This window comes from Narcine bancroftii, chromosome 7 (genome assembly GCF_036971445.1).
Source record: "Narcine bancroftii isolate sNarBan1 chromosome 7, sNarBan1.hap1, whole genome shotgun sequence".
Lineage (NCBI taxonomy): Eukaryota > Metazoa > Chordata > Chondrichthyes > Torpediniformes > Narcinidae > Narcine > Narcine bancroftii.
The window spans coordinates 86,472,238-86,491,463 of NC_091475.1; the positions used below are offsets into that span (position 1 = coordinate 86,472,238).

At 38.8% G+C, this 19,226-nt stretch overlaps 1 protein-coding gene across 2 annotated transcripts in view; it reads left to right on the forward strand.

The window, feature by feature from the left end:
• The window catches only part of dachc (dachshund c), a 575,251-nt gene extending 556,328 nt beyond the window's left edge, over positions 1 to 18,923 (forward strand). For both annotated transcript variants that reach the window (XM_069890584.1, XM_069890586.1), the window contains one exon: positions 14,591 to 18,923. In XM_069890584.1, the coding sequence (XP_069746685.1) occupies positions 14,591 to 14,628 (38 nt within the window). In that variant the 3' untranslated portion in view covers positions 14,629 to 18,923. The remainder of the gene's footprint in view (positions 1 to 14,590) is intronic.
• Positions 18,924 to 19,226: the final 303 nt, after the last annotated feature.

Sequence of the window (19,226 nt, forward strand, 5' to 3'; positions counted from 1 at the left end):
AAAGTGTATGAGCTCACATTTAGCCACATTCATGTTCCATCATCCATATCCTCATGCATTTGGAGATGATACAAAGGTTGGCAGTGTTGTGGTCAGTGAGGAAGATTATCAAAGCTTACAGGGTGATATAGGACATTTAGAAGAATGGGGCTGAAAGATGGCAGATGTCATTTAATACTGATAAATGTGAAATGCTACATTTTGGTAGGACTAATCAAAATAGGACATACACGTTAAATGGTAGATGATTGAGGAGTCCAGTGGAACAAAGAGATTTACATGGTACATAATTCTCTGATGTTGAATCACATGTGGATAGGGTGGTGAAGAAGGCATTTGGTATGTTGGCTTTCATAAATCAGAGTATAGAACACAGGAGTTGGGAGGCATTGGTGAGGCCAAATTTGGAACATTGTGTCCAGTTTTGGTTGCCAAATTATGGGAAGGATATAAACAGTATAAGAGTTCAGAGGAGGTTTACGAGAATGTTTCTTGGGTTTCAGGATTTAAGTTACAGGGAAAGGTTGAGCGGGTTGGGACTTTATTCCCTGGAGCTTAGAAGGTTGAGGGGAGATTTGATAGAGATATTCAAAATTATAAGGGAGTCAAATAGAGTCAATGTGGATAGGCTTTTTCCACTGAAAGTGGGGGTGATTCAAACAAGAGGGCAGTGATTGAGAGTAAAAGGGGAAAAGTTTAGGGGAAGCATGAGGAGGAGTTTCTTCACGCAGAGGGTGGTGGGGATATGGAATGAACTTCTGGCAGCGGTGGTAGAAGCGAGATTAATGTTAATGTTCAAGGAAAGTTTGGATAGGTATATAAATGGGAGAGGTGTGGAGGGTTATGAGCCAAATGTGGGTCAGGAGGGTGGGAGAAGATGTTCGGCACAGATTAGTAGGGCCAAACTGGCTTTTTTGTCCACTGTAAATGTTATATTCTCTGCATCTTTTTGAATCTCACTCTTGTCCTCCCCACTCACAAGCCAACCAAATTTTCACTCATCAGCTTATCTGGATTTAGTCATCTTGTTGAATCCTCTCACTAGCCAGGCCATGGGCCTATTTCATCTGCTGTTACCTGGTGGTCTCTGTATTCAAGGGCTGATCCTGACTGGTATTCTCTTAACTGGGTAATTACAGAAGAGCGATGTGATAACTGGTTTATTGGTCCCCAACAATCGATTAAATGGGCCAATGTTCACTGGAGTTTGGAAGGAGAAGAAGTGATCTCCTTGAGACATGGAAGACCTTGAGATTAATTAGCAGGGTAGATGCAAAGAGGCTGCTTCCCCAGGTGGAGAGGGTCCAGACTGAGGGCATGGTTTTGTCGTATGGGGTTGGCCATTTATTACTGAGATGAGGAAATATTTCTTCAGCCAGAGGACATGAATTATTTTGATTTCTCTAACTCAGAGATCTATGGCTGCTCTGTTATTGAAAGGAAGCAAGTTGAAGTGGATATATTTTGAAAACAGGAACATTGGAGAAAAAGGGACAATGGCACACAATGAAAGATTGAACAAGCTCAAGGGACCTCCTTGCCCACTACTGCTTCTACTTTAGTTTTTAACCCATGGCTGGTGGTAAAACCCAGTTTATAATTTAAAGAAATAATGCATCACCACTTGCACAAAGATAACGTATTTCAAGAGTGTGTATGATCAAGATCAAGGCATAATGCTCATATGGCCAACTGTGACCCCTGGGTGTAGTCGCAACAATGCTCCTGATTCTGGAGGGTAGCAACAGCCTGCATACTGCAAATCTTCTTCTTCTTCTTTGGCTTGGCTTCGCAGATGAAGATTTATGGAGGGGGTAAATGTCCACGTCAGCTGCAGGCTCGTTGGTGGCTGACAAGTCCGATGCGGGACAGGCAGACACGGTTGCAGCGGTTGCAGGGGAAAATTGGTTGGTTGGGGTTGGGTGTTGGGTTTTTCCTCCTTTGCCTTTTGTCAGTGAGGTGGGCTCTGCGGTCTTCTTCAAAGGAGGTTGCTGCCCGCCGAACGGTGAGGCGCCAAGATGCACGGTTTGAGGCGAGATCAGCCCACTGGCGGTGGTCAATGGGGCAGGCACCAAGAGATTTCTTTAGGCAGTCCTTGTACCTTTTCTTTGGTGCACCTCTGTCACGGTGGCCAGTGGAGAGCTCGCCCTATAACACGATCTTGGGAAGGCGATGGTCCTCCATTCTGGATACGTGACCCACCCAGCGCAAATAGAACTTCCAATACTACCATGGAAAAATTAGAAATTAGATTAAAAGCCAGCATTTGGCTGTAATGAAATCACTCTATTGTTACAAAAATCCATCTGGTTTCCTAATATCCTCTACTAAAGGAAATTTGTTGTCCTCAACTAAGTGTGATCTATATTTGACTCAAAACAAATGCCAATGTGCTTGATCCCTAACTGCTGTCTGAAAAATAAACAGAAAGCCACTGAGCTCGATCAAAGCAATTAAAGCAAACACATTTATGCCTCATAATATTGCAGGTGTTTTATCACTATTCCGGTGTGAAATAATATCCGTCTTTAGATTTTTGGAGTCTCTGAGATGGACTTTGAAGATGTTTTGGGAAACGATCTCATTATGTTTTAGTGCATAATTTCCGATCATGCAATAATCTTCCCACTATCTGTATTTAGACAGTGTTGAATTTTAACAACGCCATCTTGGCTTTCAAACTCAGCAACTTAACATTAGCTTAATGTGACAAGCCGTCCTGCAGGAGTATTAACCAACACAAGTTGACACCAAATCATGTGAGGAGATCATTGTGCAGAGGGAAGAACATCTTAAGAATGGAGATAGAGGGAGATAGGTTCGGAGAGAATTTCAGCATTTTGAACAGGTGAAAGGATAATTATCAAAAGCGAACTAATTAAACAAAAGAATTTAAGGAGCATGGATGATTTGGAGTGAATCAGAGGACATTAAAGACACAAAGAGGGACAAACTGAAGAGAGATTTGAAAACAGTATTCGAGATTTTAAAATAAAAGAGTCACAATATGCTGGAATCTTGAGCAAAAAAGAAACAGCTGGAGGGAACTCAATGGCTTGAGCAATATATATGAAGGCAAAGGGATGGTCAATGTGCTGTCTCAACATCGTTTTCCTCCACAGATGCTGCTTAGCATTTTCTGTTCTTCCAACACTTTAATTTTTGCTTTTTAAAATCAGTATGATGCATCTCTAAGAGGGAGCCAAATTAAGTCAGCAAGAAGAGGGTAAACATTTAAGGAATGGCCTTTAGACTTTTGGAATTACAGAGAACAGGATAAAGGAAACTAGCCAAAATTGTGCTGGAATAGTCATCCAGATCCGGCAAATATATGGATGGAGATATATCGCAAATTGAGATAATTTTGGATTGAAGTCCATGTTTATTTGTAACAATGCTTAAGGTTTACCAAAGATATCAGAGGGTCTTTGGAAAGTGGAAGGTCTTATCTCATCACTTGCTTCGTAATTAATCCCAGTTCTGTGTGAAAGAATGAGAATTGAAGATAATGTACCAGATACTTTCTAAGCCAAGTCAGCTCCATCCACAGGGACATGTGAAACAACTGGGCAGTGTAGACCTCAAAATTCCCAACTAGAGAACAATGATGAAATGTTTACCCCTCTGACTCTGGATTGCTCAAAGTTACTCTGGTTTCCTGCTCTTCCTAGTCATGCCCTGGCACATTCTGTGAGATTAACTGCCATTATTATCCCTTACAAATGCAGCAAATATCCACAGTCATGTGGCAAAAAGGCACACCTAATGAGTATGTGAAAGGAAGGTTAAAGTGACTCACTTAGCCTTGCTGCCAGTTTGGAAATGTACCTACAATAAGCATTGATGGAAATATTGGTTCAAATTGAATTTGCTCTATTATATTGAAATAGAATTTAGCATTACTTCACACTGGTTCAAAGAAGTGGTGGGAATAAACTGACAGAGAATTGTATGCCCAATCTACAGAAAGCCTTGTATAAATATTGTCATTAACTAATCACACATTGGAATTTCTTCTTAACATGTTATTGTCCAGTTCCAAATCCTCACTTACATTAATTTATCCTTCTGGATTCGACCATTTATTCTACTGTGAGGTTGCATTGTACTGCTGACTTTCAAACCTCAACCCACTTGTGCTTAATAGATTATTGTAGGGGGAATTGGTGGGTGTAAGGGAAGTCAGGGGAACATGGCCCAGTCCTCATTGAGGGATCAGTAGTGGAAATGGTCAAGAACTTCAAATTCCTGGGTATCAACATCTCCGAGAATCTGTCCTGGAGCCTCCACGTTGATTCAATTACAAAGAAGGCTCATCAGCGGCTATACTTTGTGAGGTGTTTGAGGAGATTCAGTATATCACTGAAGACTCTCAAAAACTTCTACAGGTGTACTAAGGAAAGCATTCTGGCTGGTTGCATCACTGTCTGATATGGAGGTGCCAAATCTCAGGACAAGAGAAAAACTCCAGAGGGTTGCTAACTCAGCTTGTGATATCACAGGCACCAGACTTCACTCCATTGAGGACATCTACATCTGGTGGTGTCTTCATAAAGCAGACCCCCACCATCCAGGTCATGCCCTCTTCACTCTGCTACCATTCAGAAGGAAGTATAAGAGCCTAAAGACAAGCACTCAGTGGCACAGGGACAGCTTCTTCCCCGCTGCCATCAGATTTCTGATTGATCTTTTGGTCTGTGCATCCTTAGAAAACAATTGGAAAGAAATGTTTAATATCTTTTCAACTATACTCCAGGTAGAGCTATGACCTAACCCAATAACTGATCTTTTCAGGGTTATTGACCCTGACATTGACAGGTTTTCTGTACCTGTTCAATAAGTTGTGACCTTCTCTACATTGTTGGCTAGAAGAGCCATCCTAATCAAATGGAAAAACTCTAGACCCCCAACAGTGTTTCGGTGGTTTTCTCACATTATGTCCTGTTTAAGTTTAGAAAAAAAAAATTAGATAACATATGTGATTCATTAGTGAAATTTGAAGATACCTGGTGACCTTTTATATCTTATTTTCATAAGATATACAGGTTTATAATATGATTAGATGTATTTACTCTTCCGAATAAGATATAGTTTTACCTTTGGTTTTTTTTAAATCTTATGGTAGGAATCAGTGGAGGGGGAACCAAGTTAATACAGTTTGAAATTTTATCTTTATGTATGTGTGTGTGTATAAATACATACATACACACACATTTGTGAATCTGTATTTTCAGTTTCATTCCCTATAAAAACCAATAAAAAAAGACTGGAAAAGGTTTCTGAACAAATAATCCTGAATAATCAAAGACACTGCCTTACTTTTCATGCACTACTGTTTATATTTTATTTTTTTATATATATATATTAGTGTTGTAAGAAAGTTCATAATATGAATGTTTGCGCTATCTTCATGGAGGGGGAGGACGTGGACATGTCCTCGGGCCTGCGCAAAGGAGCTTTTAGGTGGAGTGCAGTGTGCGCAGTACTGGCCCCACCCTTTACACCCATGGTTCGTGTGACTTGGCCAAGCAAGCTGGGACGTGGCAGCGAGGTCCTTGGGTCGTAGGTTTTATATCGGAGTGGCCTTCTCCAAAGCTGTGATGCTGCCACAAAACACCGAACTTCGTGACTTGTTTGTGACAATAAATTTTGATCTTAAGGTTCGAGTCTATTTTTTTTGAAAGAATTTGTATCAAACATTATCAAATACAATGCCATGCATAACAGGACAATTAAATATATCCTAGAACACATCATGTTATGAAAACTCTCCTTGGTTAGTGAAAGTGTCTATTGTGTGAAGATGCCACAGAACAGCATACATTGCTTTAGAAATGGCAACCTCTCTTTTTCCTTTCACATTATTGAGGACCTATTTCCATTAATCACTAATTACTCAATTATAACATTTATAGCCGTCTGTGTAGTTAATATATCTTTCTGAAAATTTGGATCAAAGTAATTCAATTTACTATCTCTTACTGGCTATAACTTTGATCGACATTTTCAGTTCAAAATGGAACACACACTTTGATATGAAGATCAAAAGAATATGAAAATTTACTGTGTAAAACTGGGCCATATAGTCCACCAGGTATCTTGAGTGCCATGCATCTGGAAGTCGCAATCAAAAAAATGTCTGCACTGAAGGAAGGACTTTTATTCAAAGTCAGGTCTGGAATGACACTCAAAGTTTAAGATTTCAGATGGACCCTGGTTTAAGTTGTTAACTTGATGTCGTAGGGTAAAGATGGATTTTGTGCCTGAACTGTTCTTTATTTGTTTACATGTATACATACTTTTTTTCCTTGCTCTACCAATAAGTGGTAAATCTGCCACAGTCACAGGAAAAGAATCTTCGGGTTGTATGTGATGACATGTATGTACTTTGACAATAAATCTGAAATCTGAATAATGACAGAATGCAAAATTAGCATACTGAATATGAAAAAATGACCAATAGATAGATTCATGTTAAATTATATGGAATTGCAGGTACAGCATCAGATTATTCAGTGCATGTCATTGTTTACGCTCTACTGGAGGAAACTCATCCAACTCTTCTATGTTTTCTTCCTCATATATTGACTTAACTTCCTCTCAAATGCCTCTGTATGATTCACCTCTGTTACTCCCCAAGGCATTATTTAAACTCTTCCTGGGAAACAAAGATCCTCTTGAACTCCCTATTGAAGTTCTTGACAGCTATCTTTGACATCGAGTTTTATTGTGCCATGGACTGAAGCAAAGAATTGAATTTTACTTACAAAACGTAGGGTTGGAGGGTTAATTGGAGAAACTTAAACTCAAAGCAGAATGGACTGAGAATGCCATTTCATCATATAATCTCCCTTCCACTTCATCAAAACAAGTAGGGAACAGATTTATGAATATTTACTCAGGGGTCTGTAATAAGAATAATCTTATAGTCCTTCGAAATCAAGTGCATTGTTTCATGAAAATGGACAAGCTGGTGAGGAAGGCATTTGGAATGTTTGCCTTCCAAAAAGGAGTACAAAACCTGGGACCTCAAGATTTAGCTGCACAAGGTTTTAGTACTTTGACCACACTTGAAGTACTATGTGAAATTCTGGTTGTCCATAAGGGTACAGAGGAGATTCACTAGGTTGTTGCTGAGACGAGAGGGCTCCAGTTATTGGGTGAGACCTACAGGCTAGTTCTTTAAAACATAGAACATTACAGCACAGTGTGGGCTCACTCGCCCACAATGTTGTGCTGACCTATATATACAAAAAAAGCTTTAAAATAAAACTAAACCTCCTGACCTCATAACCCTCTATTTTTCTTTCATTCATGTGCCTGTCTAAGAGTCTCTTAAATGCCCCTATTGTTCCAACCTCCACAACCAGCATGGCAATGCATTCCAGGCACCCACAACTCTGTGTTTAAAAAAAAACTCACGCTTGATATTTCCCCTAAGCTTTTCTCCCTTCACTTTGTTCAGATGTCCTCTGGTGTTTGCTACTCCCACCTGGGAAAAAGGAGATGACTTTCTCCCTTATCTGTGCCTCTTGTAATATTACAGACCTTTATTAAGTCATCTCTATCCTTCTTTGCTCCAAAGAGAAAAGACCTAGCTCTGTTAACCTTGCCTCATGAGACACATTCTCCAATCCAGGCAACATCTTGAGAGTGCGAGAGAATGAAGGGTTATCTTATAAAGGTTTATAAAATCATGAAGGTCATGGATAAAGTGAATGTGCAGGGTTTTTTTTTAAATCCCAGGGTAGAAGATTCTTGAACTAGAGGGCATGTGTTTAATGTGAAAGAGGAAAGATTTAAGAGGGACCTGAAAGGCAACTTTATGCTGAGAAGGTGATCCACACATAGAATGCTGCCAGAGAAAGTCGTATAAGTGTGGTATGATAACAAAGTTCAAAAGACATTTGGACAGATATATTGGTAGGAAGATCTAAAAAGGATATCAGAATTAAAATTTATTGTCATGAACAAGCCACAGAATTCGGCCCTGAACTTAATTGTTATTACTTTTTTTAATAGTAAGGTCGTAAGATGGTTAGAATATGAATGTTTGCACCATGATGCTACCACCAAACACCAAATTTCATGACTTGTTCATGACAATAAATCCTGATTCTGATCATGGTGCAAACATTCATATAAACCACATTCCAACAATAAATAATTTTTAAAAATAGTGTATGAAAAGTAAGGCCATGTCTTTGGTTCATTGATTATTCAGGAATCTGATGGCAGCGGGGAAGAAGCTGTCCTTGAACCATTGAGTGCTCGTCTTTAGGCTCCTGTACCTTCCCCCCCCCCCCCCCCCCACCGATGGTAGCAGAGTGAAGAGGGCATGGGTGTCTTTGAGAATAGAGGCTGCTTTTATAAAAAATATATATTTGGACCAAATGTAAGCAAATATCATGAGGCCAGATTATCAACTTGGTCAGCATGGACCCCTTGGGTTGAATGGCCTGATGTGCACTGTATCAATCTAATAATAAATCCCAAACAATGAAGAAGCATCAGTAGCATGGTTAGATCTGATGTCCAATGGTGAAATCATTCAGTGCAGATGCATAATAAGCTATTGCCTCAAAGCAGAATTCTCTCTTACTTAGAAACTTAATTTGTTTATTTTAGTGAATGTGTTTACAATTGAGTAAAATCTTAAGGTGACCATGGTCACAGTATTGCCACATCAAGTCAGCTAGTTGCTCCTTGCACAGGTCATTTGTGCATATCAGCAAAGCTTGAAATCAAATTATTCCCCATTAATTGTTCCTTTTGGAACATTGTGAAACAAGCTGGCCTGGGAGCAACTCTTGTTGGGCAAAACTGGGTTAGCCAGGCCTTTGCAATGACTGAGGCTCCACTCAGGCATTGTTCACCAGCCCCGTCCTGCCCCATATTTTCCAGTAGTACTGATCCTCTCAAATTAAACAACCACTTCTCCACAATTTTCCATCTGGCCCAGGCCTAATTTCTCAGATACTCCAATCCCCCTGCTTTCAAAGCCCTGTCATCCAGCCCTGCGGTCAATTTCCTCAACCATCTAACTACCCAATACCATAAGGTTCTATTACACCATAAGATGATCTCTTCTAATCCATAAGGCCCAGATTATTCTCACCATTAACCTCTCTCCAATCTGTAGTACCAACAACCCCAGTGAACCTCCCCCTCCCCCCCCCCCCCATTCTCCAAACTTCCAAGACACCAACACATCTCAATCTCTAATCCTCATACCCTAGAATGGCCACACCGCTAGTTTTCCCAATACTCTGAACCACCCCCTCCCCCCAATCTTCTGATTCCATTAGTGTTTTACTCAAGTTCAGTTTACCAACCTCATATCACACCAAACTTGGGCCCAGCTCCAGTTTTAGACATCCATGTGCCATCAAAGAATCTTTTAAAATGTCCCAATTGTTAAAGTCACATTCAACACACCCAGCAGTACATTCTTCCCTCTGACATATCCCCTCAACTTTCCTCCACTCACCTTAAATGGTATTGGTACCTCTGGTATTGGCCAGTGCTGCCCTAGGTTATTAGACTAATCAACTCTCCTGGAACTTTATTGCGATTCTGCCTGACAATGAACTTTTCTCGCATTCTTTTTTTCCCAGATTTCCAACATTTGCCCTTTTCTTCCCGATTGACACCTTTACTGCTGTAGTTTCTGATTCCTGATTTATTTCATTAAATTTGGGTCCATTTTCCAGCCTCCTCACAGTAATTTAAACCAATGCAAGTGGATCATTCATCGAATAACATCCCAACAAGTTCCCACTTAATCCCTTTTGTGCCTACTTCTAAACTATTGTCTCACACTGAATGTTAAGTCCCATTCCCTAGGTTTCCTGCCTTAATTCTAAAGCACTCTGGTCTATACAGCAACATCTCTAAATTATTTGTAAGTCAAGCTAAGCAAAAAAAAACCCCAGCTTTCATATTCCTGTACATCCCTAATTAGCCACTTCCTGCTTTAAGTAATCTAAATTAATGGGGTTAAGAATCTACATTTAGTTTTTGCTAGATGTTTGTTTGCTTTTTATTTTGATGTATTCTAGTCTGTTATCAGCTTTGATGAAACATTATCACTTGTTTGTCGTCAGGTTCTTTTGTGTTGTTCAGGAAAAATGATTAGCGCACCAGGTTAAGGCATGACTGTGAAATAAATTATGCTTTTCTTTTTTTTTCTCCAGGCACAGTAGTGTTTAAAAATAAACCACAGCCTTTAGATACATCAAAAGGAGACATGCCAGATCTAACAGATGCTGTTAATGGCTGTATTACAAGTGGTGTTATGCGCATTCAGATTTGCACGTACGCCTGAGCTCTCAAATAATGCTTTCATTTGAGGTTTCATGGAAAATAAGTTGAAGGTTGGCTCTTGCTGAAATTCCAGTTTATATTGCTCACTGTGCTGATGGCTCTCAATTAATCATCTAAAACCTTGTTTCCTTTCTAATTCTATTTCCTATTTTAAGACACCTAACTCCTTGACCAAGCTTTTGACCTCTGGTCCTAATGACCCAGGTGCTGTGGGATGTTGACCACCTCCCATACTTGACCAAAATGGTAGGTTTTGAGGAGCTCTTCCAAAAAGGAAACGGGTGGGTAGAAATGTTAGCATAGAGTGAAGCCACAAGTGGTGATTAATACACCTTTAAAATAAGAAAACAATCTGATATATTCTAAAATATTTAAAGCCATACTTGGAAAAGAATTTTTTAAAAATAGATGAAAGCTCTTCCAGTCAAAATCAATGACAAAATGAATGGACGTAACCCTGAGCAGGGTAAACCTGATCTTGGAGTTGAAAGCTGTTTTACTGGTGGAAATGCTAGATGAATTCAACACATTTCCACCCTGCAATAACAATGTTGGAAACACTAGTCAAGTCAGGCAACCCTGAGGAAAGATTTTTTTTAATCTTTGCTACATTAAGTTCACTTTTGACCAGCTGAGTTTCTCCAGCATTGTGTTTTTACCCTGAGCAAAGAGAAACAGTTAACAGATCAGGTCCAGGAGTTTCATCAGAATGAAAAACCAAGATATGCAATATCCTGGGTAGCAGAGGTGTGGACGAAATGTTTGGTGGGGCAAGTGCAGACCTAAACATTGGATCTGACTGGCCAGTTATGATCGTGGAGCCTGGGCAGAAAGGAACACCTTCTTTACTGTACAGACTAACTTGTCTCTCTCTCTCTCTCTCTCTCTCTCTTAGTTATGATGTAGGTTCCTGGACCAGAAATGCTGTTTCTTTTCTGCAGATGTCATTGACTTGCTGAGTGTTATCAACATTTTCTTTTTTTTTTTAAATTTCAGATTTCCAGCATCTGCAGTTTTCTTTTTGATTTTTAGCTGAATTCAAAGTAGAAGTCAATGGCAGAAAATCCATCTTCAAGTTTACGATCTCTTCACTCACCCCAGGAATTTCAGATCTCATACCATACCACTTAATAGCTTGATGATCTTTAAAGATGTCAGCTGAGAATCAGTGGGTCCTGGTCAGAGACTCTTACCAATCCTCTCTCTCCATTGTAAGATATGGGTTCATGTGACATTCCAGGAATGGGATTCAAAAATCCAGGGATGCAAGCATGTCAGGCAGTATCTGTGGAAGGAGAAACAGAGTTAATGTGTCAAGTCAGAGTCTAGTCTTCAGTGAGATTTTGACTGGTCCCTACTGTTGTATTTTGTACTGTCCTGACCTCTGACTGTTTGGATATTGAGAGGTTACGAAAAATCACTAAATAAGGTTATTGCTGTATTGGGAAAACTGTTTCCTGGCAAAGCTTGAAAAATAAATGGAAATGTAAATTTAATATGTAGCTTTTTTTATGATGGGTATATTTCTCACTTTAAATATCTGTTGAGTCTGATAGGTCTGAAATTATAATGCAACAAGCTGCATGGGGACCTTATCTGTGCGAATCGAAGCAGGCAGGATAAATTTCATTCAGCATCTTAATTGTACAATACATTCATCCATCTGTTGGGAGCATTATACAAACATACAGACAGAAGTTATGTTAACATTTTCACCAAATCCATTGACAGCAGATTAAGCTTTTCTGTTCTGAAATAACGAGTATTATTAATTTATCAGCAACTGTCTCCTACATTTTTTGTTAACTATTGATGACCTGCTGATAAAGCAGCACAAGTTGTTCCTAACTCAAGTGGTGACATGATTTTGCTTGGAAACAATAGATGAATGAATGAATGAAAAGTCTAATAAAGCACAAACTGAAAACCATCAGGACGTTTTGATAAACTATAAAACATAAAGACCATCACAATACTGCGCTACTTAGTAGAAGAGGTATTTTGGGATAATTGGATGACCATTACAAAGAGGTGTAATGGCTTTCGAGAGTTCTTTAATTATGACATCATCATGAGTCATATCACACAAGTCTGCATTGACCATCAAGCACCAATTTACACCAATCCCATTTTCTTTTATTCTCCCCACATTCCCATCAATGTTCAACAAATTCTACCACTCACCAGCAACCAGCACCTGTTGGACAAGTTACAGCTGTCATTTAATCTATTAACCCAGAGACAAGAACCGAGTGGACCAGACAGTGTCAATGGAGAAATGTGGACAGTCAACATTTCGCATTAATATCCTTTATTCTGACCCGAATTGTTGACTGTCCATTTATATCCATGGATGCTACCTGACCTGCTGAGTCCCTCCAGCTTCTCATTGTTTGCTCAGCCCCCCAACCTACTTGTTTTTGACATTTGGGAAAGCATGTGGACATGGAGAATGCACAAACCCCACCTCAGGTCAGGACTAAACTCAGGTTATTGGAGCTGGGAAACTTGCCACACCATTCTATTCTTTTGTTCTCAGTGTTAAGAATTTGAAGGAATTACTTATTTTTCTGCAATGGTAAACCTGCTATGATTTGCATTCCTACAAGAATATGGGCAGTCCTGCTTGGGGGATCTTCATATGATGAATTTTGTGGGCATGGAATTTTTTTTAAATTTAGAGATACAGCATGGTAGCAGGCCCTTCCAGCCTATGAACTCCAGCTGCCCAAATACAACAATAACCTACAAACCCCACATATTTTTTGGAGATTGGGAGGGAACCGAAGCACCCAGAGAAAACCCACGCAGACATGAAGTGGACATACAAACTCCTTACAGAAAGCACCCGATTTAAACCTGGATTGCTGCCGTTGTAATGGCATTACACTAACCACTATGCTAACCATGCTTCCCATACACTAATCATTCTACCTGTACACTAACAGTGCCACATAGGAATTGATGGGTCTAATTGCAACTACTGACTTTCTACTATCAAAACTTCAGAGTTTCATGATAGTTGAGGAGAAGTTCGAGATATAATGATAGTTATATGGAGAGAAAAGGTCAAGAATGGGCTAAATTCAAGTAAATGGGACCAACCTTTGTAGACAACATGGTCCAGGCCTGTTTCCCTGCTGTTGAATTCTTTATAATGTGTGACAGACAAATGTCTTGCCTAGCAATGTGGTCCATGAGGACCTCAGTCTAACTGGGATTTTCCAGCATCACACAAGGCAATTTCAGTTACAATCCTGTGGCAGCCAATTTCCAAGAACATTTTGATTATAATGAGGATTCTGAGAATGGGGATTAGGAGGCCAAAGGGAAAGTAATGTTTAATTGGGTGGATATTGTAAAGAATATGACTTTCAGAGCTAAAGGGGAAGAATGGGTTGTGGGATAACCTGATTGTTTTGTTTGGATCGAGCACAAACCCCATGGGTCAGATGGCACCCTCCAGTGTGATTCTCAGCATTCTACATTATTTTTTTAAATAATTGTAATTTTTAATTATGTACTTAAACTTTAATCTGATGTTCAAGAACATTAAAAAAAAACTCTTCATGGCTTTGACCTTTGCCTTCAAATAAAGAGGGTGAGAGGTGTTCTGGAAATAGGATGTTCTCACTATAGGACTGATTCACTGCTGAGCCCCATTACTATATTCTGGGGAACAGAGAGCCAGCAAGGTCAAGACTGTGTCAGCACAGTTGAGTGAGGGTTAGAGAGGTATATGAGCAGCATCTGTAGGAGAAGGACAAATCTGGCCCATAGGCTGTTCCTGCATGTAATAAGGTATCTCTGTTATGTTAATGAATGGTGTCCTTTGATGTATGAGAAAGCTTTCAACTCAGGTATCAGTTTGCACCATGGCCTGACTTGCCAAGATCCTCCAGTAGTTTGTTTCCAGATCTTCAGATCTTGTGGTCTCATCAGTGGAGTCTCAAAGTTTTACTGGAGTGAGTCAAAATAGGAACCATACTTGCATTTGTTCTGCCTTGACCCAGAGTTGTTGTTCAAGTGTAACTACTCCATTAACACAATCAACAATCTCTGTCCAGTTTAGAATAAATTAGGAAGCGCTGGATGTCTTCATTTGCAGATATTCTCAAAAGCATAAAAGATGCATGTAGAAATCTTCCACATCATTGAAATGAAAAAATAAGACTTCCTAACCTCTGAATTTGAATCCATCCATTATTAATTAATGATTTGTTACAAAACATTGAAGTTTATGCATTTTGTGTCTTTTTTTCAGATGGAAGGATGTATCTGAAGTCGTCTGTAATGTACTAAAACAATTCCACCATTTGACTCGAAAATTCAACCAGGAACATGAGAAAAAAAATTGTAAAAAAAACAAAGTCCTCCACTAACATGCGGGTTAACTGTGTTTTTGAGACAGCTTTACCCAGTTGCATATCTGTGTTATTTTGCCATCCATGAAATGTTTGATGTATTATGATGATAATTCTCTCCAGCAACTGACTTCAATGGCAGAGTTCTCTGAAGTAGACAATCCTGATGAATATGGAACACCCAGATTCAAATAGTGACTATCATCAGGAGGTTATTGCTGGGACTACGTGTCCTTTTTGTGGACTAATCTCTGATCAGTGCTGACAATTACAATGTTAAGCACATCGCGCAAAAAAAAAACTCACCAGTAGTGAAAAAGAAGCGAACAAAGTCTTTTTTTAAATGTTTGTTGTTCCCCTCCACTTCCTTTTGTTGGAATTGGCATGTTCAGACCAGCAAAAATGTTTCATACACCCTTCTCACCTGGATCCAAAGGAAATTTACCTATAGGGCTGCCAAGTTAGTAAAAATCAAATGATTTCCAGGGAACATTGATGCATCACAGGGGGATTAGAAGAGAAAGATGGGAGGTGAGGTGGGGTGTAAAAGAGAGAGGGGGAGAGAGCTGTTTTGAGTATTCAGACAAAATCCAATCATGGGAGATAAACCTGGGACTGAGGTTCCTCTGCTAAATTTAAAAATAAACACACACTAAGAAACAAAATTGAATGTAAGTTTTAAACGCCATAAAAGAGATATATTTGTGCGTTCCACATAGACACATATTTGTGAATACTTTTTTGCTTCTTGCCAAGCTGCTGGTCGTGTGTATATAAATGACACAGGGAGGTAATGTGTATGCAGTAGATTACTAGAGAAAAAAAAACACAGTACTTTTGAGATTTTACTGCTGATATGTTTTGTCACATTGTTTGTTCCAGACACTGCAATTTTTTTGGTTATATAGCTCATTAACAAAGCATGCAGGCATGTAAATATTTGTCCTCAAGTCACAGTATTACTGAACAAGATCCTTGGCGTCTGTTTCGCCCCTTTTCAAGGTCAGTGTGGCAGGTGGGAAGCCCTGTCTGTCTGATATTCAAAAAGGGGAGCTTCTTGTCTCTGCTCTCTGACACAGAACTGATTAAATTAATTACAATTTGCAGCGTTGCAGCGTGATGGATTATAAAGCAACAGAAATGTTTCTCTCTTTGTTTCTTTCTATAATTATTATTTTTGTGTCACCTCGAGGCGTTGCTCTCTTCAAAATAAATAAAAGGAACTTAGCAACACTTGATGTAATGGTTGAAACAAAAAAAAACCTAGATGAGTGGTGAGTTAAAGTCTGTATTCTCCCTGTGTAATAGGGAAGGATGGTTTTGTGTAATTATCAATGTCTTTGATAAAATGTGTGATCACCTTTGTGCAAATAATTGAAAGTAAACTCCATCTCAGTGCTAATTTGCTAGCCTAGCCTTTTCTCTTCATTTTGCCTTTGTTCACTGCCATGTTAACTGTTTAAAAAGACCATCCTTGCTAAGAGAAAAAAGCAATGCAAGCCAGCATCTTTGACCACTGTAGAGAGAGTGTGCCAACAGCAGGACATAAGAACTCAAGAAAATGAAGAAGGATTAGACCCTTTGGTCATTGTACTTGTTCCACCTTTCAGTGATATAATGGATGATCCTTAACTCAGCCTAACTTTTCTGCAACCAAGCCATTTCCCTTATTCCCTTCATAAAAATCTACTGGCCTCTCTCTGCTTTGAATATACACAGAGATTGATTGTCCTCATTCCTCTTAGGTAGACAATTCCATGATTCACTCCCCTTCAGTGATGTGAGTGCTTCTGAATTCTTTTCTCACTGGCTGACCCTTAATATTGTGATCACAATTATTTATTCTCGGCAATCCTAGAATCATCTATCATTTCAAGCTCTAAATTTTTTTTAGATGTTTCTAATGGACTCTGATTCTTCTAAGCTCATGAGTATATTAGTCATATTAGTCTGTTCTCCTATGAATCCCTGCACTGAACCTCACTCTATCCCAGGAATCAGTCAAGCGATCAATATGGTGAACCTTCTTTGCACTCCCTCTAACACATGCTAACACATCCTTCTTTAGGAAGACTGGACCGCTACACAATATTCCAACTATGGCCTCAGCAGGGCCTTAAATAATTACAGCAAGACATCTTGAAATCTAAATCCTCTCATTGCAATGGTTAACATAATATCTCCCATCCAATTGATTGCTTTACCTACACATTGATTTTCAGTGACTTATACACTAAATTCTGCAGAACACTAATCTGTCAACCTCCCATCATTTAAAAAAAAACACACACACAGCCTTTCACTTTTATTCAAGTTTTTTTATGATACAATTTTAAAATATTTCCACATTATATCTCACCTGCCAAGTCCTCACCTATTCACATCATCTAATTCTAACACTATGAGGTATCTTTGTATCCTGTTCAAAATCTACCCAGACTATTTAATCGTAGCCAGGCATTTTCCATGATTATTGGCAAGCTTTGACTGACTAGAACCGATAAGGTTTTCATGATACTTTCACTGTAAGAACAAAATTATTTTTTTTTAAATTTGACATTTCATTGGTCTGTTGAAACCAGGTTGCATTCTTCAGACTAATTTTGCTTTTAGCACAAATTCCAAAAGAAAATATACAAATTTGAAATCATGGCAAAGGAATGAGAAATTCACTATTAAAGGCCAGTGCAGCAAACAATTTGATCGATGTTTTTATGTCTGACTGAAACCCTTTGGATTCAGTTAGACTTATAACAACAAAATGACTGTTTTGTATTTAGCCATATCCAGAAATCTGGCAACAAGATGTCTTTCTAGTATTTACCTTCAAAGCAGATATTTTAGTCTCCAGGGATCATAACCAATATCTCAATGAAAATTAAATTGGAGATATAGCAAGACAAGCCTGAACCTGTGTCATCGCTAAAGATTTTTATCAGGCACGTGAAGGGATCTCATTTTCCCATTGCCACTGTTCTACTTTCCAGCATGCGTTGCAAAACTTTCAAAAGGGAGGGAGAAAAAAGTGAGCTGTTTGTTTCTCTGGCCATGGTGGTCTTGAAAGGGTTAACACCTGAGATGATGCACGTTCTGACAAAAAAAAACAACTTTAATTGCCCATGTGATTATTGTTTGAAAAAAACATCTTAACATATCGTATCCAGCATTTGTTGTTCCTCTGCACCTTGCATAGAGTTTTTAAGTTAATGTAGATCATCCTGGGACAGTTAGAAGACAGGAAATTCTCCTGTCCCATATAAAGTTAGTTCAAGAGTGTTGATATGCATCTCAACAAGTTAGCTATCTATTGTCAAGACAAGAAAAAAACTATATTCTGCCAATCTTTATATGCCATTCTCTTAATCCGTGAAATGAGTGAATGGCACTTTGATGGCCAATAGCCTATTGTCTTTTGGAGAAATATAAAAACTACAGATGCTGGAATCTTGAGTGGACAAAAAAAAATATGCTGGAGGGACTCAGCATATCAGGCTGAATTCTTTGAGAGAAATGGTCAGTCAGCAGTTAAGGTTGAGACCCTTCATCGAGAGACTTGATAAAGTATCCTGACTCAAAACAATGAGTGACCATTTTTCTCCATATATGCTACCTGACATGCTGAGCCTCTCCACCTCAACAGCCTGTTGTCTTTGTCAACTTGTTTGAGATGCCAAATGCATTGAAAGCAGAAACTTGGAAGGGTAAAATGAATCTTATAGAAACCTAATACAGCACTAGAGAAGATTTCAAATGAAAAAGCACTCTAGCACAGAATTGCAGGTTTTTGATTATAAAGTCATAGAAAGGGTATGTTGTAGATTTTTTAAACAAGAATGGAATTATCTAGTTCTGTTGTTCATTCATCTCTGTCCATTGCCTCTCAGTACAATTGATTTTCACTTCATTGTTTATATACTTTTTATCTTGAACATGTATGTTTCGGTATCCTGTATTATAACCACATTTGCACTCTATGCAAGCCCTTGGAACAGAACACCCTCATCTTCAACAAGGACATACGAAAATTGTCTATTTTTATCTATATATTTAAAGTTTTCTAAAGAAAAAGGTTATTACGAATTTTGTTGTACAAAATCTGTACAAAAAGATCTGTTTTTACATCATAATGCAAGAAATCGAGATTTTTCTATGGTAGCTTAGTTATTTGAGGCTGGTTTAAATGTGAGAACCACGTTTACTGTATTGTATTTAATTTTCTTTCTTTTCAACAATCTGCTAATAAAAATGTCTGAAATCTCCATTTGATGCCTACAAAGTTATTGTTTAAGCTTATCAAACCTTTTCTGACTACTAAGGTATCTTCCTTGGCCAAGATTAATGTCACACTTCACAGACAATAATTGTGAGGATATAAACAAGGGAATGGGACTGAATTGGAGACCTCAAGCAAAGATTTGGCAACAACATTGTAGATTAAATGACTCTGTTTATAGAACAAATGGATGAAGGTTAACCCATTTATTTAGATGGTGTAACACTGCAGAGACAGGCTGGAATTATACAGGTTTAATTGTG